The sequence below is a fragment of the Phoxinus phoxinus genome (genome assembly GCF_949152265.1).
Source record: "Phoxinus phoxinus genome assembly, chromosome: 11".
In the NCBI taxonomy this organism is placed as follows: Eukaryota; Metazoa; Chordata; class Actinopteri; order Cypriniformes; family Leuciscidae; genus Phoxinus; species Phoxinus phoxinus.
The window spans coordinates 34,757,044-34,780,178 of NC_136886.1; the positions used below are offsets into that span (position 1 = coordinate 34,757,044).

Sequence of the window (23,135 nt, forward strand, 5' to 3'; positions counted from 1 at the left end):
CACACACACACACACACTCACTCACATACACACATTCACACTTACATACACACACACACACACTCTCTCTCACTCACACTCTCTCACTCACACTCACTCACACACTCGCGCACACACACACAAACACACACACTCACTCACTCACTCACTCACTATCTCACTCACTCACTCACATACACACATTCACACTTACTCACACACACACACACACTCTCTCACTCAAACACTCTCACACACACACTCTGAGACACACACACACACACTCTCTCACTCACACTCACTCTCACACACACACACACACACACAGACACACGACATCGGCCACCGTAACTTCTGTAGAGGTGCAATTCACAACCTCACCACTAGATGCTGCTAAAAATTACACACTGCACCTTTAAACGCAGCAAGTACATGTTGAGACTAACATTAAGTAAGATTAATACACGATCTAGAAGTATTGTTGATTGTGAGTTAAAGTTAACTAATGTGAGCAAATGAAGCCCTGTCACCCGTTGTCCCTCAGGCTGAGGATGAGGAGGGATACAGGAAGCTCATCGACCAGAAGAAGGACAAGCGCCTGGCGTATCTCCTCCAGCAGACGGACGAGTACGTGGCCAATCTGACGGAGCTCGTGCGCGCTCATAAAGCTGTGCAGGCCCTGAAGGAGAAGAAGAAGAAGAAAAAGAAGAAGAAGAAGAAGCTGGAGAACGCCGAGGGGCCGACCGGGGCTCTGGGGCCAGATGGAGAGGTACGCTGACCAGAAGACATTAAGTTGTTCGATCGTGTATGACTTTATTTCTTAAGTAACACTTTATTTTACAGTGTACTTGTTACATATGTTACATGTACTTACCATAGTAATAACTGTAAATTATGCATAATTACATGCAACCCTCAACCAAACTTTAAATAGGTTCCAAGGTGCAAGCATCCAAAACATTTTAAATGACGAGCTGCTGCGTTCTGGACCAGCTGTAGTTTGTTTATTAAGCGTGCAGGGCAACCACCCAGTAGAGCATTACAATAATCTAGCCTTGAGGTCATGAACGCATCAACTAACTGCTCCGCATTTGTCAATGAGAGCATATTGCGTAATTTACATATATATTTTTAAGATGGAAGAAAGCGGTTTTACAGATACTAGACACATGACTTTCAAATGAAGGATTGGTATCAAAGAGCACACACACACACACACACACACCCAGGTTCCTAACCGACGACGAAGACTTAACAGAGCAGCCATCGAGTGTTAGACAGTACTCTAGGTTATTACGTGTGGAAGTTTTTTGAGATTATTAAGTTGTTCGATCGTGTATGACTTTATTTCTTAAGTAACACTTTATTTTACAGTGTCCTTGTTACGTATGTTACATGTACTTACCATAGTAATAACTGTAAATTATGCATAATTGCATGCAACTAACCCTCAACCAAACTTTAAATAGGTTCCAAGGTGCAAGCATCGAAAACATTTTAAATGACAATGTTAGGAAGATTGTTCCAGAGTTTTGGTGCTAAGTAGGAAAAGGATCTACCGCCAGCAGTCGATATTGATATTCTAGGTATTATTAACAGGCCGGAGTTTGAGATCGCAGTCGACGTGAAGGACTATAATGCGTTAAGAGCTCGCTCAAGTACTGCGGAGCTAAACCATTTAGTGCTTTGTAAGTGATCAGCAATATTTTAAAATGTATACGATGTTTAATAGGCAGCCAATGCAGTGTTGACAGAACGGGGCTAATATGGTCATACTTCCTGGTTCTGGTAAGAACTCGAGCTGCTGCGTTTTGAACTCGCTGTAGTTTGTTTGTTAAGCGTGCAGGGCAACCACCCAGTAGAGCATTACAATAATCTAGCCTTGAGGTCATGAACGCATCAACTAATTTTTCCGCATTTGTCAATGAGAGCATATTGCGTAATTTAGATATATTTTTAAGATGGAAGAATGTGGTTTTACAGATGCTAGAACTTGCCTGTTAACAATGAGTTGAATGTTTGAACAGTTTGAATGTTCTTGTTCACTTTTACTCACTTAGAAGATCTGAAGTGAATCGTTGCTGTATAACTTGTATTCTAAATGCTGTAAAAATTGTATATTATAAGGCTATATATTTTATGCTGATGTGTGGTATTTCTAAAGTGTAAAAAAGGAAAAAAAAAACATTAACAATGTATACCGGATCGAACCGAAAAGCGTGACCACAGCACCGAACTGAGGATTTTGTGAACCGTTCCACCGCTACTACCATTTCTCTGAACCTCACGAGTGATTATGGGTGATGATGATGTTGATGCTGATGATGATGTTGATGATGATGATGAAGATGATGATGATGACGATGATGATGAAGATGATGATGATGATGATGATGAAGATGATGATGATGAAGATGATGTTGAAGATGATGATGTTGATGATGTTGATGATGATGATGATGTTTACAGCCGCTGGATGAGACGAGTCAGATGAGTGATCTTCCAGTGAAGGTGATCCACGTGGACAGTGGGAAGATTCTGACGGGAGTGGACGCTCCTAAAGCTGGACAGCTGGACACGTGGCTGGAGATGAACCCTGGGTAATATCTCATCACAGTATACACACACTGCCTTCAAAAGTTCGGGATCGGTGTTTCTCCTGCTCACCAAGGCTGCATTTATTTTATTAAAAATAGAAAAAAACAGTAATGTTGTTAAAATATTATGACAATTTAAATTAACTTTTCTATTTTAATATATTTTAAACTACCGTAATTTATTCCTGTGATCAAAGGTGAATACCGTAAAAACAGTAATATTGTGAAATATTATTATAATCTAAATGATCAGTTTTCTATGTGAATATTTAGTAAAGTGTAATTTATTTCTGTGATCAAAGCTGAATTTTGAACATTGATAATAATCATAAATGTTTCTTGAGCATCAGATCATCATATTATACTGATTTATGAAGGATCATGTGACACTGAAGACTGGATCACAGGAATAAATTACACTTTACTGTATATTCACATAGAAAACAGATGATTTATAATATTTCACAATATTACTGTTTTTACTGTATTTTTTATCAAATAAATGCCGCCTTGGTGAGCAGAACAGACTTTTAAAAAACATAAAAAATCTCACTGATCTAAAACTTTTGACTGGTTGTGTACATCTTCTGCCTGACTTGATGAATCGTGTCCACTAACTAACTGTCTCTCTCTCTCTCTCTCTCTCTCTCTCTCTCTCTCTCTCTCTCTCTCTCTCTCTCTCTCTCTCTCTCTCTCTCTCTCTCCAGGTACGAGGTCGCGCCACGCTCGGACAGCGAGGATTCTGGGTCGGAGGAGGACGAGGTGCCTTCAGCTGCTTTCTGACGGTACAAGTTTGATTTAAACTGACAGCACAAGATTTGTTAAACATGTTCTCCTGTCAGGAAGAGGAAGAGGAACCTCCTCAGCTTCTGCCCTCTCAGACTCCAGGAGAGGAGAAGAAGAAGATCCCCGACCCGGACAGCGAGGACGTGTCCGAGGTCGACGTGCGGCACATCATAGAGTACGACATACACTCACTTCTCACGCAGTTAAAGCGTTATAATTCATCCAAAATGTTTAATTATCCCATGATTTACTCACCCTGAAGCCATCCTAGGTGTATCTGACTTTCTTCTTTCAGACGAACACAATCTGAGTTATATAAAGAAATGTCTTGGCTCTTCCAAGCTTGATAATGGCAGTGAATGACTGTCTGTCTTTGGAAGTCCATCAAAGTGCATCCATTCATGATTAAAGTGCTCCACGCGTCTCCGGGGGTTAATAAAGGCCTTCTGAAGTGAAGTGATGCGTTTGTGTAAGAAAAATATTCATATTTAAAGGGGCTATGTGTAGTTTTTCTACTAAAATGAATCCTTTTTTTATTGCCTGTGTGTGAAGGGGTTGTAATCTCACATTAAAATGATCCACTTGGAGGGTTTTGCTATTACCTCTGAAAGCAAGTATTCTTATTGCTATGTGAAGTCTCCGGGTCGGATTTACCGCGAAATCCAGTGACGTGACCGAGACCTGCGCTCGCCTCGTCTACTGACTCTGCACTCAACAGCGACGACACTGCAACTTATGACATGGAGTCTGCTAACACTAAGAAACAACATGCTCCCAGCACAACACAGACTCCAACACAAACTCCACATAATGATAAAAAAAAGTTTTTTCTGCTGAAGCTCGTGACTCGGCCAAACGTGAATCGCATCAACTTCGGACGAAAACACGGATCAACATCGGCAGGGCTTTTGAATCATGGAGAAACCTCCGCTTTGTTTTGGGTATAAAAACAGACCCGGAGTTGGCTTTCATCCTATTGGACAGATAAACTAACATTAGTGTGTAAAATATATTTCGATTTTTTATTTTGCACGAGCACTCGCTTGTAAACGTATTGGTTGCAATCTGAAACATCACCGCTAGAGGCCGCTGAAGACTACATATAGCCCCTTTAAAACTTTATTGACTAAAGTAACTAGCTTCCTACATCTACGCCATTCATCGTCAAGTGTTGCTCTTGTGGCGTAAGTCAACTTTCGTACGGCATCGCTTCACTTCAGAAGACCGTTATTAACCCCCGGAGAGCCGCGTTGAGCACTTTAATCATGAATAGATGCGCTTTGATGGACTTCCAAAGACAGACACCCATTCACTGCCATTATCAAGCTTGGAAGAGCCAGGATATTTTTTATATAACTCTGATTGTATTCATTGAGGTCATTCGGTGGCTCTGAATGGTCAAAACACCTCTCAAAATGCTTGCAATGGGTGCGAAAAACGCAGAAAATCAAACCCGATCCGAATTTTGTTATGACGGACTAAAGTTTGGAGGCAGTGTGTAAATGTGATTGACACAAAGTGAGGTCGTATTTATTTTTCAACGGGCGAAAATTTCGGACTTACTGTTTGAGATGCACGATGTATCAACGACCATATCGGTATCGGCCGATACATGTTTGTTTTTATATTAACATTATCGGTCTGTTAAGAAAATTAGGTTCATATATTAAAGCGTATAAATTAGCTGATGAATTTCAGTTGTCCGCTTTATATCAGGCTCAGAAACATTTATATCAAGATTTAGATTAATCTGTTGATATATCGGTTTCCAAAATATAAAGAAATATCGGTTATCGGGATCAGCTGATAAATGTTCATATGTAATGTTATCGGTCCAATGAGACAATTAGGTCGATATATTAAAGCTGATAAATTAGTTTTTGCAAAATAGAAAGTTAAAGAGAAAAAAAGAGAGTAATCAGGCTCAGAAAAATGTATATTAAGATTAATCTGCTAATATATCGGTTATCAGCTTCCAAATAGAAAGAGTTATCGGTATCTGCCGATAATTGTTCATTTGTAATGTTATCGTTATCGGTCCGATGAGAAAATTAAGCCGATATTATTTATGTATGATATTAAGATTTTGATTTATTTGCCAATTACTTGGTTATTATCGGTTCCCAAATATAAAAAAATATCGGTTATCAGTATCGGTCAAAATATGTGCAGCACTAGTTACAGTGATCTTCAGTTTTTCCAGGCCATTTATAGGTTCTCAATACTGCAGTTTCAACGTGTGTGTGTGTGTGTGTGTGTGTGTGTGTGTTACAGACATGCTAAACAGGACGTGGATGATGAGTACGGTAGCGCTGCGTTCGCGCGCGGGTTGCAGTCGTATTACGCCGTGGCTCACGCTGTCACTGAGCGCGTGGACAAACAGTCGTCTCTGCTGATCAACGGTCAACTCAAGCAATACCAGGTCATTCAGCACTTTACCAGACATTCAACATCTACACTTTACCAGACATTCAACATCTACACTTTACCAGACATTCAACATCTCCACTTTACCAGACATTCAACATCTACACTTTACCAGACATTCAACATCTCCACTTTACCAGACATTCAACATTACACTTTACCAGACATTCAACATTACACTTTACCAGACATTCAACATCTACACTTTACCAGACATTCAACATCTACACTTTACCAGACATTCAACATCTACACTTTACCAGACATTCAACATCTCCACTTTACCAGACATTCAACATCTACACTTTACCAGACATTCAACATCTACACTTTACCAGACATTTAAAGGGGGGGTTGATTATGATTTGACTTTTCTAACTGTAGTTAGTGTGTAATGTTGTGTTTTCTCATTGTAGTTAGTGTGTAATGTTGCTGTTTTCTAACTGTAGTTAGTGTGTAATGTTGCTGTTTTCTAACTGTAGTTAGTGTGTAATGTTGTGTTTTCTCATTGTAGTTAGTGTGTAATGTTGCTGTTTTCTAACTGTAGTTAGTGTGTAATGTTGCTGTTTTCTAGCTGTAGTTAGTGTGTAATGTTGTGTTGTCTAACTGTAGTTAGTGTGTAATGTTGCTGTTTTCTAGCTGTAGTTAGTGTGTAATGTTGTGTTGTCTAACTGTAGTTAGTGTGTAATGTTGCTGTTTTCTAGCTGTAGTTAGTGTGTAATGTTGTGTTTTCTAACTGTAGTTAGTGTGTAATGTTGCTGTTTTCTAACTGTAGTTAGTGTGTAATGTTGTGTTTTCTCATTGTAGTTAGTGTGTAATGTTGTGTTTTCTAACTGTAGTTAGTGTGTAATGTTGCTGTTTTCTAACTGTAGTTAGTGTGTAATGTTGCTGTTTTCTAGCTGTAGTTAGTGTGTAATGTTGTGTTTTCTAACTGTAGTTAGTGTGTAATGTTGTGTTTTCTCATTGTAGTTAGTGTGTAATGTTGTGTTTTCTAACTGTAGTTAGTGTTTAATGTTGCTGTTTTCTAGCTGTAGTTAGTGTGTAATGTTGTGTTTTCTAACTGTAGTTAGTGTGTAATGTTGTGTTTTCTAACTGTAGTTAGTGTGTAATGTTGCTGTTTTCTAGCTGTAGTTAGTGTGTAATGTTTAGTTAGTGTGTAATGTTGCTGTTTGATCATAAACAACATCTGCAAAGTTACAACGCTCAAAGTTCAGAGCAAAGGGAGATATTTGCTTTTAAAGAAAAGGACTACAACAAACGGCTGGTAGGAACTACACGACATTCCTCCGAGTTAGTGACATCACCAACCCTATAATTTGCATAAGCCCCGCCCCCTGAACACAGTCCATGTTGAGGAGAGGAAGAGTTGCTGTAGTCGAGCACATTTGTGAGTCAGCTCAAACTTTAGCATCCGTCTTTTCACATGCAATAGAAAGTCACTCTGTGTGCATCTCACAACAGTTCCTATACGAGCGGTTTATAGATTATCATGACAGAATATGCTAATTGAAGATAGTTAACTCCACATCAGCAACATAAACTCATCAACTAACCATTCAGAGACGTCCTGTTGCTTCTACATGTGTCACTTCTTCTTGAGTCTCTCCATATTTGTCTGACTCCGGTTTAACATTAAAGGCAGAACAGTTTCTGTCATTTTAGTGTGTGTGTGTGTGTGTGTGTGTGTGTGTGTGAGGTAATCGCAGCTGCTAACACACACACACACACACGCGAGCTCTTGAAACCCCGCCCTCTGCAGCAGCTCATTTGCATTTAAAGGGACAGGCACAAAACGGTGGGTTTTCTCAAACCCTCAAAAAGTGACAACTTTAACATGCTATATAAAAATATCTGTGGGGTATTTTGTGCTAAAACTTCACACACACACACACTTTCAGTATTAGTAGTCACCTGATGTGGGTGTTTCAGTGGCCGATATTCAGTGGCAGAGAGCCGCCGATCGATACAAACACACACAATACAACACACATTCACACACACTCACATTCTCGACACAGACACTAATACACACACACACACACACACACACGCACACGCACACTCACTCACTCTTCCACTCACTCACTCACTCACACTCACACACACACACACACACACACACTTACTCACACACACACACACACACACACACACACTTACTCACACACTTATACACACACTCACTCACTCACTCACTTTAACACACACACTCACTCACTCAACACACACACACACACACACACACACACACTCCCACTTTAACACACACTCACTCACTCAACACTCTCACACACACACATACACACACACACACACACACTCACACGAAAAAAAACTGTTTAGTATCTCTGCTTTGACTGTGTGTGTGTGTGTGTGTGTGTGTGTGTGTGTGTGTGTGTGTGTGTGTGTGTGTGTGTGTGTGTGTGCAGATCAAGGGTTTGGAGTGGCTGGTGTCTCTGTATAACAATAATCTGAACGGGATCCTGGCGGACGAGATGGGATTGGGCAAAACCATCCAAACCATCGCGCTCATCACATACCTGATGGAGAACAAGCGCCTGAACGGGCCCTACCTCATCATCGTGCCGCTCTCGTCAGTCGCTCTTCACTTCTCACACACATATCTCACAACACACAGTGTCTGTTTTCATCAACGCTGTGTTTCTCTGGCAGAACTCTGTCTAACTGGGTCTATGAGTTTGATAAATGGGCGCCGTCTGTCGTCAAAGTCTCGTACAAGGTAAGTTGTGATGAAGTCTGACGGATGACAGATGTCGTACGATACTGTAAATATGAATCAGAGTCGGGGAGGAGCTAAACTACGAACTACTGGCTGCATTTCACTTCTGCTCTAGCTTATCAAGTCACACTGATTTAAATAGCGCTGGATTATAATAGAGATTGTTTCAAAGTGGCTTCACACGGTCACAGTAATAAAAAGCAAAATAATGATCAATGATGCAAACTTCATCAAATATGAGACGAATTTAATTGCAGCTTTAAAGCAAAGACAACAGGGTTGCCACCCGTCCCTTAAAGGGGTCATGACATGAGAAACCAAATTTGCCTTGATCTTTTGGTATATAAGAGGTCTTTGTACCATTAAAACGTCCTGCAAGTTTCATAGCTTAAGACGTCCTCCCCATTATAAACGAATCATTTATTTAATCAAGCTCTAAATACAGCTCGTTCTGGATCCATGTAAGAAGTGACGTCACGGTACGAAGTGACGTACCAGCGTTTGCATATGACCGCCTCCAGCACAAGACAACTACGCTTTAAGCGCAAGACAACTACGCTCATTTCGTACCGTTGACGCGCCCGCGCGCCGCGCGCCTCACAAGTGTTCAGTCGCCGGACAGCGAGTGGGTCTGTGTACAGGGAAGTTACGATGCCGCAGATGTGCTGTTCCTGGCTGTGGACAAACAACATCTGTGAATACGCTGCGAAAGATCCAGACGTCAGGGAAAAATGGATGCACTTTATTTTTTGCGGACGTCTCAGTCACGGCAGTGTTAATTTAAGCGTTTGTTCTATACATTTGAAGGATGACTGTTTTGAGAACAAATCCCAAAATGATGCTGGCTTTGCCAGAAAACTGTTGCTCAAAGATAAGTCCGTGCCGACTATTCTGGGCTCAACAACGACGACGCAAACTGTAAGTAATGTGTTTAAAACTTTAAACTACTTTTTAAATACGCCAAATCCGCAAATCCTCTGGCTGGGGGCGTTAATAATTGATGCATAGGCACTGACGTTAGCCAATCATAACAGTGGGCGTTAACACTGAACTCTTAAAGGGGAAACACCCCCAAAACAGACTGTGTGAATCAGAGGATGAGAAACAGGGAAAAGGTCATAAATCACTACATTTTAAAAGTTTTTTGTAAAAAAAACTATAGTAATACTATAATTGCACCTAAGGGAACATAATAATAAAATTTAAAAAACCATGTCATGACCCCTTTAAAATACGGAATCATCCCGTATTTACAAGTAAGATGATGCGTCCAGTATCAAATCAATAAGGGACGCGATTTGTCCCGTATTTTACATTAGGCCCACATATAGTTGAATAGAAACATAAGGATTTTGCAGTATGGATAATAAAGAAATCAAGTTTGTAGTAGAGAAGCTCATTGCGTGATTGCATTTTAGCGTCTTTGTTTCTATAGCGACTGAGTCTCGTAAACATGTGCTGTAAACCTGCACGTTTTTAACCCCTCGTGCGCTGTTCGGGTCTCTGACCCCAAATGACGTTTGCTGAAATAAATAAAAAATTATCTTTGTCCAAATGGCGTGAGACTTTGCACGGTTGACAACACTTTCTAGATCTACAAAAAAAAAAAAATGTTTTTTATGTTTTGAAACAACATAATAGTTTTTTTTAGGATTTATAGTTTTAGGAGGATTTATTATATATTTTTTAAATTAAGGCTATATAAATAAATAAATAAATATATTTTTTTTATACAAAAACAGTAAAAAAAAAAAAAAGTAAAATTCACTTTATAAAAGACCCACATTTCTAACGTTCATGGATATGGATAATTTGGCATGGTTTAGTGTAAGATTTTTTCCCATCTTTTGGAAAATGCCGTTTTAAAAGTAAAGAAATGATGGGGGGGGGTGGGAATGGGTGTCCCTTATTTTGTAAGTCCCTTACATAAGTAAATAGTCAGTTACATGATTACTTTAAAGTCATTATGAAAGTGAAGTTGCGCTGGTCTTTTCTCCTCTATAGAGAGCCACAGTCCCGTCGCTCCGCTTCCGGCTCATGGGACCTTATTTCAGAAAACATCTGTGTGGTAGTCAATGGCGATAGACAACTTATCTTTTTATTCCGTCCGAACTGTGCCCTGAATTACACACATGATGTTTGTCAATTTAAAAGATAATTATGAAAGTCAAGAAAGTCGCAGTTTGTCATAAAACAGAAGAGTAACGTTTACTTTTATGTGGAAATCACTCGATGAACTTCATCTCTCGTCTCGCACTGACGTCACCGTTGCTCGTGTGTGTGTGCAGTCTGGTACAACACACTCCGGCATCACGGATTATACGTATACCTCACGATTATAACGTAAGACTATAGAAAACATGACAGACGTTAAAGTTAGCCTCAGTAAAGTTAGCCTCAGTAAAGTTAGCTTCAGTAAAGTTAGCTTCAGTAAAGTTAGCCTCAGTAAAGTTAGCCTCAGTAAAGTTAGCCTCAGTAAAGTTAGCCTCAGTAAAGTTAGCCTCAGTAAAGTTAGCTTCAGTAAAGTTAGCCTCAGTAAAGTTAGCTTCAGTAAAGTTAGCCTCAGTAAAGTTAACCTCAGTAAAGTTAGCCTCAGTAAAGTTAGCCTCAGTAAAGTTAGCTTCAGTAGAGTTAGCTTCAGTAAAGTTAGCTTCAGTAAAGTTAGCTTCAGTAAAGTTAGCTTCAGTAAAGTTAGCCTCAGTAAAGTTAGCCTCAGTAAAGTTAGCTTCAGTAAAGCTAGCTTCAGTAAAGCTAGCTTCAGTAAAGTTAGCTTCAGTAAAGTTAGCTTCAGTAAAGTTAGCTTCAGTAAAGTTAGCCTCAGTAAAGTTAGCTTCAGTAGAGTTAGCTTCAGTAAAGTTAGCTTCAGTAAAGTTAGCTTCAGTAATGTTAGCTTCAGTAAAGTTTGCTTCAGTAAAGTTTGCTTCAGTAAAGTTAGCTTCAGTAAAGTTAGCTTCAGTAAAGTTAGCTTCAGTAAAGTTAGCGTCAGTAAAGTTAGCGTCAGTAAAGTTAACGTCAGTAAAGTTAGCTTCAGTAAAGTTAGCTTCAGTAAAGTTAGCGTCAGTAAAGTTAGCTTCAGTAAAGTTAACGTCAGTAAAGTTAGCGTCAGTAAAGTTAGTTTCAGTAAAGTTAGCTTCAGTAAAGTTAACGTCAGTAAAGTTAGCTTCAGTAAAGTTAGCTGCTTCAGTAAAGTTAGCTTCAGTAGAGTTATATTCAGTAGAGTTAGCTTCAGTAGAGTTAGCTTCAGTAGAGTTAGCTTCAGTAGAGTTAGCTTCAGTAAAGTTAGATCCAGTAAAGTTAGCTCCAGTAAAGTTAGCTTCAGTAAAGTTAGCTCCAGTAAAGTTAGCTCCAGTAAAGTTAGCTTCATTCATTGAGAGAAAAGGTATGACGTCACATGTGCGCCTTTTGGGTTTGTAGTGTTTGTAATGACGTATTTTCACAGTCTTATAAATCAAAAGTTTTACATCAAACTGTGACGTTCATATGTGTAATTCAGGGCACAATTCAAACGAGATCAAAATATTTGTTGTCTCTCGCCATTGACTACCATACAATATTTTTCCGAATTAATGTCCCATGGTCCACCGGAAGGGGCGGGACTTAGGCTCTCTATTGTGTCGTATATCGAGTGAAATGCTTCAGGAACAAGAACACATGTGGGCGGGGCTTAATTCAGTCTGTGGGGAATTGATTGGAAGGTTGTCGTTTGCTATTGGCTGATCTCATGTGAGTGACAGGTTGCCCCGCCCACATCATCAGAGAAGAGAAGAGACGCTGCAAGAGGAAGTTATTCTGATTCAAGATTACGAGGAACATGAATTTGAAAAAATAACGATGTGCACAGATAAATCAATTGTAATAAATACTGCAATATTCCATAAAAAATAAGAATTGTACGTTTTGATTACTGGTACATGTTGACTACGCAGCTTCAGTGTAGTTTACCACTTTATGAAACGGGCATCTCCTCTGATGTGGTTTCCTCCCGAACGCTGATGAGTTTCTCGCGGCTCATTGGTGGGCTTGTGATCATGTGACGTGTGTTCAGGGGTCTCCTGCTGCCAGAAGAGCCTTCGTCCCACAGCTGCGCAGCGGCAAGTTCAACGTCCTGCTCACGACCTACGAATACATCATCAAAGACAAGCAGGTGCTGGCCAAGGTAAAGCCCGCGGGGTGTGTGTGTGTGTGTGTGTGTGTGAGTGAGTGTGTCTGTGTGTGTGTGTGTGTGTGTGTGTGCGTGTGTGTTTGAGCCTCAGCCCTCTCTTGTAGGCGGGATAAATGTGAGCCATAGAGACAGAGCGTCTCCATTGACTTGTATTGTGAGGGTTGCCCTCGATCAGAAACCTGCTGATGAGCTCATGTCACCTGATACAGATTCGCTGGAAGTACATGATCGTGGACGAAGGTCACCGCATGAAGAACCACCACTGTAAGCTGACGCAGGTGTTGAACACACACTACCTGGCGCCGCGGCGTGTGTTGCTGACCGGCACGCCGCTGCAGAACAAGCTCCCCGAGCTCTGGGCGCTGCTCAACTTTCTGCTGCCCACCATCTTCAAGAGCTGCAGCACGTTTGAGCAGTGGTTCAACGCTCCCTTCGCCATGACCGGAGAGAAGGTGTGTGTAAACTACCCTCATCCTCCCCTCGGGTCATTCTGACACGGATTTTTTTTTAAAATGTGTGTTCATTGCAGGGGTCCGAGACCCCATGACTTTTGTCACTCTCAAACCACGAATACACAAAACATTGTTTTAATGGATTCGAGGAGGTTTGTGGTTTAAATTTTTAAAAGTGACAAATCCTTCACCATCGGGTCAATTTGACCCCCTTCGGAATGAATAGAATGCTTCAGTACACATAGAAAAACCTAAAAATGCTCAAATTCCAAGCTAAAAATGCTAAAACTTTACCAAAGAAATTATTTTATAATGTCTACATGTGTATCTGAATGCACACTGAAGAGGAACTGACTTTAGGACCCAGCGGAACAGCTCATTTGCTCCATATATAGAGCTATAAGGCCATCTAGAGTCATGAAATATCATGTTATATTATTCAGTTCAGTTCAACTTTATTGACAGACTCAAGGTCCATTAGAAAACCATAAAAAAAAACACAACAACAACAACAACACAACAACAACCAAACAATTACCAATTATAAAAGACAGTTATACCAGTGCTTCCACAGCTGTGACTGGTATCGCACAACACTTTCACTAGGATTTACCAGTAACTTAAAGGGTTAGTTCACCCAAAAATGAAAATAATGTCATTAATGACTCACCCTCATGTCGTTCTAAGCCCGTAAGACCTCCGCTCATCTTCGGAACACAGTTTAAGATATTTTAGATTTAGTCCGAGAGCTTTCTGTCCCTCCATTGAAAATGTATATACAGTATAACGTTACTGTCCATAAAGGTAATATAAACATCATCACAGTAGTCCATGTGACATCAGTGGGTTAGTTCGAAGTTTTTGAAGCATCGAAAATACTTTTTGGTCCAAAAATAACACAAAATAAGACTTTATTCCGCATTGTATTCTCTCCCGGGTCTGTTGTCAATCCTTCACAGTGACGCTGATGGCGTAAGACGCTGATGACGTGTTATCTGGTGCGCCCGAGCTTCATTTATAGACTGAGGGAGACGCACGCTGTAAAAGTGTCTCATCCGCGACATGCACATTTACGCACCATTAAAAAATGATATCCACGCAAACAATGTAGAATAGCTTGAATATAGTGTGCGTCTCCCTCAGACTGTAAACGAAGCTTGGGCGCACCAGATAACACGTCATCAGCGTCTTACGTCAGCAGCGTCACTGCGGACAACAGACCCGGGAGGGAATACAATGCTGAATAAAGTCTTATTTTGTGTTATTTTTGGACCAAAAAGTATTTTCGATGCTTCAAAAACTTCTAACTAACCCACTGATGTCACATGGACTACTGTGATGATGTTTATATTACCTTTATGGACATGGCCAGTATACTGTATATACAGTTTCAATGGAGGGACAGAAAGCTCTCGGACTAAATCTAAAATATCTTAAACTGTGTTCCGAAGATGAACGGAGGTCTTACGGGCTTAGAACGACATGAGGGTGAGTCATTAATGACATTATTTTCATTTTTGGGTGAACTAACCCTTTAATACCATTCTGAGAACCATCCAGTCGACCAATAAATTTGTACATCAGATTTCTCAATAAAGCCTGAAAAGTGTTGACTCTTGCATTACAAAACAATTCACTTGCACTACACCACCTAGGTTTTTGAAGCACTATTCGCATACAGTCATTATAAGCCGCCTGAAGCTTATGTATGGTTGTCTTTTTAAACTTGGCCCACAATGGGGCAGTGTAGAGTGGAGTACAGTAGGCTTGAAAGAGCCTTATCTCAACATTGTCTGAACACATATAGAGTTTTCTTGCTAACATGTTAGCTTGAGCATAAAGCATACGACACTGCCTATACATGTCATCATCATCAGACAATTGATCTGTGAGGAAGTGCCCCAGGTGTTTTGTTTTATTACAAACACCTAGCACTTTGCCTGCCAGATAAAAAACTGGAAAGTTGAGGTCTTTATCCCCTTTTGTTCTGCATATCATGACAACACTCTTCTTAGCATTATACTGCACGTCATATTTGAGCCCATAATCAGAACATATATTCAACAACTGTTGACATCCAGCACTGCTAGGGGAAACAATAGCCAGATCATCGGCATACATAAAATGATTTATTAAAGCGTTACCAATCATACAACCAGTTTTGCCGCCTCTTAGTTGTTCTGATAAGTCATTCATATACAGGTTGAAAAGGGCCGGGGAGAGTAACCCCCCTTGTCTTACTCCATTACCAACACTAAACGGAGGGGAGACTCTATTACCCCATCTGACCTGCATACTCTGGTTGGCACACCAGTATGCCAAGATTCTTATCATGCTGTCAGGCACGCCCCTTAGTTTCATTTTCAGAAACAACTTCCGATTGTTATTTAGGCGCCGACTTCTTATTATTTAGAGGTCAGCAAAGACACCCAATGTAAAATATTTTGAGCTGAAATCGAAGGTTTATGCTTGAAATTGTGAGTTATTTTGAATTTAAGTTGAAAGAATGTGGGGAATATGCTTAAAAGACTATTTATTGATTATTTATTGATTACATCTAGTAATTCAAAGGTAGATAAAAAAAGAAAATCTCCCAAAAATTAAAAAAATATTATCAAAATGAAATAAAAAAAGCTATATGGACAAAATAAAAAAAATTAAGTATAATTTTAGGGCTTCGGGTCATTTTGACCCACGAGGGAAGGATTTGTTCCAGGACGCGAGGGTCGCTAATTGTGTTTTGGAGTTTCCTAAAATAGGTTTAAATGTATACCCAAAAAGGTCAAAAAACAGTTTAATTTCCTCATAATCTCCACTGTCAGCTCTTTTCTCTCAGCGTCTGAAACGCTTCCATCGAAGATTCAGTCTGTCTAACCCCGCCTCTCTGAGAGCTGCTCCGCTCTGATTGGTCAGATGACCCAGTCTGCTGTGATTGGTGAACCGCTTACAGCTAGTGTCGGAAACCAAATGCAATTAGCTGAGTTTTAACCTATCAATTCCAGCATGATTCAAAGCAAAGTTGTGAGATTAATTTAAAGGCTCTGTTTACAGCTGGTGTTAAGATGTGCTCGTGGATCGGATCACAAGTAGACGAGGGACACATTCCCGTTTACAGCTGGAGTTTTAATCCGTCTCTTTTGTCCACTTTCACTTCTGTCCTGATCTCTTCTATGGGAAGGAATGTGTGTTTTCAGATCTTTCGATCTAGTGGACGAATAAGCTCACGCAATTTACTTATGAACGCGCCGGAGATGAGAAACACACAGAGAGCATCAGCTTTAGTTTCTGACAGACACAAGACCCGCCGAACGCTGTGAGTGTGTGTGAGAAATCAGGAATGCTGAGAGAACATTGAGCTTGGGATGTTTTTCCCCTTTAAACCAAACTTGGGTCTCCAGCTGACAGTTTAGATCCCGTCTGGTTAGCGCGCTTCCCATAATGTTACGCATTAGATCAGTAGACGGAGAGCAGACGGTCTTTAGTGACTGTTCGAAAGCATTCGATCACATGAGTGTTTACACTACGAAACCGCAGGAAGTGGTGAAAGTGGACAAGCTGGAAGCGTTTTAGACCCAGTTTAACCAGAACGCTTAGTAACACCAGGTGTAAACAGATCCTAAATGTAGCACAATGTTGTCATGAAGGAAAATATTATGATTCCCATCTTTCAAAAATGAATATCTTATTAAACTTGAAGACCTGACTGGCAGTGGTGTTGGATGGTGTGTGTCAGGTGGACCTGAACGAGGAGGAGACGATCCTGATCATCCGGCGCCTGCATAAAGTGCTCCGGCCGTTCCTGCTGCGAAGACTGAAGAAAGAAGTGGAGGCGCAGCTGCCGGAGAAGGTGTGTGTGTGTGTGTGCGTGTGTGCGTGTGTGTGTGTGTGTGTGTGTGTGTGTGCGTGTGTGTGTGTGTGTGTGTGTGTGTTAAGATATTTCCATCTGCATCATTTTATGAAACGTTTGGGTTATCGCATAAAAAAAATGCTGGATGGAAAATATAGTTTGTGTTTACATAATGCATGTGTGTGTGCTGTGTATAATTATTTTGTATATATAAATGCACACACATGCATGCATATATTTAAGAAACATTTGCATGTATATACTTTATATATATTTAAATAGAATTTAGATTATATAATATAACATTTACATTTATATATATATAAATGTCAATATGTTATATGTAAATAACACATTTTTCTTAAATATATTTACATGCATGTGTGTATTTATATATACAAAACAATTATACACAGCACACACACATACATTATGTAAACACAAACTATTGATTGTGATTAATCGTTTCATGGAAACGCCAAGATGCACATAAATTATGCATAAAAAAGTTTGGAAACACATTTACTGAATAAATCCCTCGATGCGCAACAAAAACCCCATGTGACTTTCCCTCAGCGTCAGCTGTGATTGGATAACTGGAGTAAGCAGTGGACCAATGGCGTCGCAGCATCTCTAATGTTGGTTTGGTGTTTCTGAAACGCCGGAGTCGAAGTGTGTGATCAGAATGAGTGTGTGTAATTCCCTCCAGAAGCGTCTCACACACACGAGTGTGTTCCCGAACACCAGCATCCGAACGCTAGAGAACACGACAGCGCTTACTGAGTTTCTCTGACGCTCGACACACACTCGTTTATGATGAAAACAGCCGACTGCAGAAACTCAGTTTTATTACTGATATTGTGCACCAGTTTCCCAGGAAGTGATGATTTTGTTCTCTTGAACACATGAGATGGAAATCTTTATTTGCAAATGTTTTATGCAATATTTCAGTTTTGTGCACAAGTTAAATGCACTACTTTGATGGGAACACAGCTTGAGTCTCTAGTATCTGTGGTGGTGTGTGTCCGTGTGCAGGTGGAGTACGTGATAAAGTGTGACATGTCGGCTCTTCAGAGGGTTCTGTACCGGCACATGCAGGCTAAAGGAGTTCTGCTCACCGACGGCTCCGAGAAGGACAAGAAGGTGAGCAAGAGCGCGATGAATCTGTGTGTTTATATCAGAAACGCCTCACATCTTCAGTGCTGGACATCACATGTTGAACATTGTGTGTGTTTCAGGGTAAAGGCGGCACTAAGACTCTGATGAACACCATTATGCAGCTGAGGAAGATCTGTAATCATCCCTACATGTTCCAGCAAATTGAGGTGCGTTAAAGGGGATGTGTCATGAAAATCTGGCTTTCCCCGTGTGTAGGAGGTGAAAAGTGAAACCCAGTAACTTTGTTCTGGTGAGCCTTTCTCTGCTAACATGTAAAAAAAAAAAAAAAAATCAGATTTCTCTCCCCTTCTGACGTATGAAGAGGATCTTATGATAATATTCCCGGCCCTTAATCTGCACGTTTACACCAGTGTTGGGGAAAGTTACTTTTAAAAGTAATGCATTACAATATTGTGTTACTCCCTTAAAAAGTAACTAATTGCATTACTTAGTTATTATTATTATTTTTTTTATTTTATTAAAGTGTCTTGCACTTACATGCCCAGCCCAAATAGGCTTAAAAGACACTAATGACATAAAACAAACTTAATACACAAAGATGACCATGAAACAAAGAACTTAGGAAGATGACCATCATACACAATACATTACCATCATTTTCACAATATAAACAAACAAAACAAGACAAGACACCGTCAATTTAGGTCAGGATATAAATTCCTTTGCCTAAGTTTCCACGCCTTTTCCACATATCTAGCCAAACTATAGATTTCATTTTCAAAAAGCCAATTCAACATATCCCCATCCGTCATCCAAAACAAATCAGGCTTTTTATATTGAATTCTCTCAAACATACCCGTTCTTAAATCATGATATAACGGGCAAAAAAAAACTAAAAATGCCATTCATCCTCAACAACCATTAAATCACACAAAACACATAATCTGTCCTCTTCTGGGACACCCTTGTAGCAAGGGCAACACCCCAGCTCTGAGCTGGGAACACAAAGACCTCTGTAATCTAGTTAACCAACATTTGACATAAGGCTCTGTGGAGTAATAATTTTTAAAGTGAACATAACTTCTCAATTTGGGCTTATTTAACACCTGCCATTGCCATTGCTCTTTATAAGAATTAAACAACTCTCTCTTAGAATGCAAAAAGAAAAGTAATGCGTTACGTTACTTTTGCGTTACTTTTTTTCCCACCTGGGCTGGGCTTGTTTTTTTATAACACAAACGTTCTATTTTTGGGCAAATGTAAAGACCCGTTCACCGCAAAAGTGAAATAATAATAAATGTGAAGGACATGTGTACAGAAGAGGAAAGCACACAAGCAAATCTTTCTATCTATCTATAGTCATTTCTGCTTATTAAACTGAATCATCGAAGGTCAGAAGCAAGTACATTGGTCAATAAAGTGAGATTAAATGCATAAGAATTATGTTTTATTTAACATATTTAGTTATTGGAGGGTTGGATTCTGCATTTCACTGATTTTATTCATTTTGAGGAATATTGAAATTTTTTTTGTGCAAGTGAGATGAGTAAATGCTCACATTTAGTCTAGAACTACAATAAACATCATGTACACACACACACACACACACAGGAGAGCTGTCAGTCAATAAATGGGAAAACAAAGTAATTTGTGTTACTTAATTGAAAAAGTAACTCCGATATTTTGTTGTAAATTTTAATAGTAATGCGTTACTTTACTAGTTACTTGAAAAAGTAATCTGATTACGTAACTCAAGTTACTTGTAATGTATTTCCCCAACACTGGTTTACACACACCAGCCGACATCTGGTTCCTCGAGCCACGACAGAGACCGGTTGTAACGCGATGGCAGAAGATCCAGCAAAGCATGAAACTGTTCTGTGGTCGAGCACAGACTGAACACTAGTGACCAGAACATGTCAGCGCTGTCTTATTAACACCTCAGGAACTGTGGACACTTGTGTAAGAGTTCAACATGATGATGAGATGATCAGTGTAACTCCACCACAACTACAGAAATGTCTCCGCTAACATCCAGAAACTCTTCCTGAGTCTCTCCGTAAAGCTGCGCTCGCTACTGGTTATTCTGGGATTCTGGACGAGTGAGATCGGCCCGTTCTGTTATTGCCGCAGTTTCTGAAGCTCCGCCCTCTTCTGAATGGAGGCGGAGCTACAGCTCATTTGCATTTAAAGCGACACACACAAAACCGGCGTGTTTTTGCTCACACCCAAAAAGTGTCCATTTTAACATGCTTTAATAAATGATCTTGTATTTTGAGCTGAAGTTTTACACACACATTCTGGGGACACCAGAGATTATATCACATCGTGTAAAGGGGGCTCAGTAGTTCAGCTTTAGTGTGTCTGTCTCCGTGTGCTGATCTTCTGCTGAACGTGCGGAGGCTTGTCTTGCCGTGCTGAATGTGCTGCTTTTGCAGGAGTCGTTTTCGGAGCATCTGGGTTTCTCTGGCGGGATAGTTCAAGGGTGAGCAAACACAGCGTGACACGTTAGACGTCACCAGGACTCAGCCTTTATATGACCTTTATTTAACCTCTGACCCGCAGGGCCGACCTGTACCGGGCCTCAGGAAAGTTTGAGGTGCTGGATCGTATTTTGCCCAAGTTACGGGCGTCCAATCACAAAGTGCTGCTCTTCTGCCAAATGACGTCACTGATGACCATAATGGAGGATTATTTTGCGTACCGCAGCTTTAAATATCTTCGTCTGGATGGTGAGTCTGTGTTTCTCTTTTTCTTTGGTTTGTGGTGTTTGCAAAGTCGAGCATGATTATTATTATTATTATTAAAGCTCATGCTGATCTGGACAAACCAAACCGTACCCTACCACATTTTTGACCCGCTGAAGGGCCAATTGGACACCAGGAGATCACATGATTTCTGTGATGCGGAAAATGTGGATGGAATTGTGGAATTGTGGAAATTATTTTTTTATTCAAACTTTTTTTCTATTCTTAATTTTTTTTTTTTTACGTTTTTTTCCTCCTTGATGTGTACAAAAAAAGAAAAACTGTTTAAAAAATAAAAGTTTGTAACTTTTTTTTAACGTTTTTAGAACTGACAGATACAGAAATTACATTTTTCATGTAACAGTTATTGTTAATGCTTGTGTTCTTAAAGGATTAGTTCACTTTAAAAAAAAACTTTTGCTGATATTTACTCACCCTGATGTCATCCAAGATGTCCATGTCTTTCTTTCTTCAGTGGAAAAGAAATGAAGGTTTTTGATGAACACATTTCTCCATATAATGGACGTCAATGGGCCCCAAACGGGTCAAGGTCCAGATGACAGTGTCAGCGCCGCTTCAACGGGCTTTAAACGACACCAGACGATGAATACGGGTCTTATCTAGCGAAACCATCGTCATTTCAAACATAAATAAAAAAAACGCGTTCGTGACGTCACGTGATACGCAGTTACGCTGAAAAGGTCACGCTTGTAGCATGAAAACTCCATCTCATCTTCTCCTCTAAGTTCAAAATCGTCCGACATCGTTGTTTTACCTTTTAACTTCTTTTTTTTGTAAACGGCGGTGGACTTTGTTTGCACGTTCAACTTGTAAACACTGACTCGTCAAGCGTGACCTTTACAGCGTAACTGCGTATCACGTGACGTCACGAACGCGCATCACAGAACAGAGCAAGGCGAGCGCTTGTGCTTATAAAACTAAATCTTTTGTAGTTATGTTTGAAATGACGATGGTTTCGCTAGATAAGAGCCGTATTCATCGTCTGGTGTCGTTTAAAGCCCGTTGAAGCGGCGCTGACACTGTCATCTGGACCTTGACCCGTTTGGGGCCCATTGACGTCCATTATATGGAGAAATGTGTTCATCAAAAACCTTCATTTCTTTTCCACTGAAGAAAGAAAGAAATTTTTTTCCTCCTACATGTGTACAAAAAAGGAAAAACTGTTTTTAACTTTTTGTAAAGTTTTAAGAACTGACGGAAACAGAATTGAGATTTGCCTCCTCAGAGTTGAGTGTGTGTGTGTGTGTGTGTTTTAGGCACCACCAAAGCAGAGGATCGTGGGATGCTGCTGAAGACCTTCAATGATCCGGCCTCTCAGTACTTCATATTCCTGTTGAGCACGAGAGCAGGAGGACTGGGACTCAATCTGCAGAGCGCCGATACCGTCATCATATTCGACAGCGACTGGAACCCTCATCAGGTAGAGCACATTCACACAGCGTCATCTTCATCATCATCTTCATCATCTTCATCTTCATCATCGTACAGAACTCGTGTTTGTTCCAGGGTTCGTACAAGGTGCTTAAAGTGAACCCTTAAAATCAGCCATATTTATGAAAAGGTACTTGAAAAGCACTTGAATTATTGAAAGACAATATGTGACCCTGGACCACAAACCCAGTCTGGAGCCGCACGGGTATATCTGTGGCAATAGCAACTATACATCGTATGGGTCAAAATTATACATTTTTCTTTTATGCCAAACATCATGAGGATATTAAGATCATGTTCCATGAAGATATTTAGTAAATGTCCTACCGTAAATATATAAAACATGTATTTTTGTGAGTGAATGCAGCACAATCGTGAACATAAATGCACAACTTTAAAGGAGATTTTCTCAATGTTTACATTTTTTTGCTCCTCAGATTCCAGATTTTCAATAGTTGTGTCTCGACCAAATATTGTCCTATCCTAACAAACCACACATCAATGGAGAGATTATTTATTCAGCTTTTAGATCATGTATATCTCAATTTCAGAAAATTGACACATAAGACTGGTTTTGTGGTCCAGGGTTAGTGTTTAACAACAATTAGTGTTTAATTTTATTAATAAAACAATCTTTTCACGCAAAATGAACTGCTGCAGCCCGTCTGATATAGATATAGAGGCATTTCTCATGGCTATGAGTGTGATATTGCTCATAAATATCAGAGTATATGATCCAGATTTCCTTCTTCAGCTCAATCATATATTCATGGAAATAAATCAGTTTGAATAAAGAAAGCAATATCTCTGTCATAGTGTCCTCTCAT

General features: G+C 40.0%; 1 protein-coding gene across 1 annotated transcript in view; it reads left to right on the top strand.

The window, feature by feature from the left end:
- smarca4b (SWI/SNF related BAF chromatin remodeling complex subunit ATPase 4b) overlaps window positions 1-23,135 on the top strand; it is a 66,712-nt gene that overhangs the window by 16,430 nt on the left and 27,147 nt on the right. The window contains exons 10-14 of the mRNA XM_079627235.1: window positions 524-748; window positions 2,449-2,579; window positions 3,284-3,338; window positions 3,419-3,537; window positions 5,637-5,784. Coding sequence (XP_079483361.1) covers window positions 524-748; window positions 2,449-2,579; window positions 3,284-3,338; window positions 3,419-3,537; window positions 5,637-5,784 — 678 coding nt within the window. The remainder of the gene's footprint in view (window positions 1-523; window positions 749-2,448; window positions 2,580-3,283; window positions 3,339-3,418; window positions 3,538-5,636; window positions 5,785-23,135) is intronic.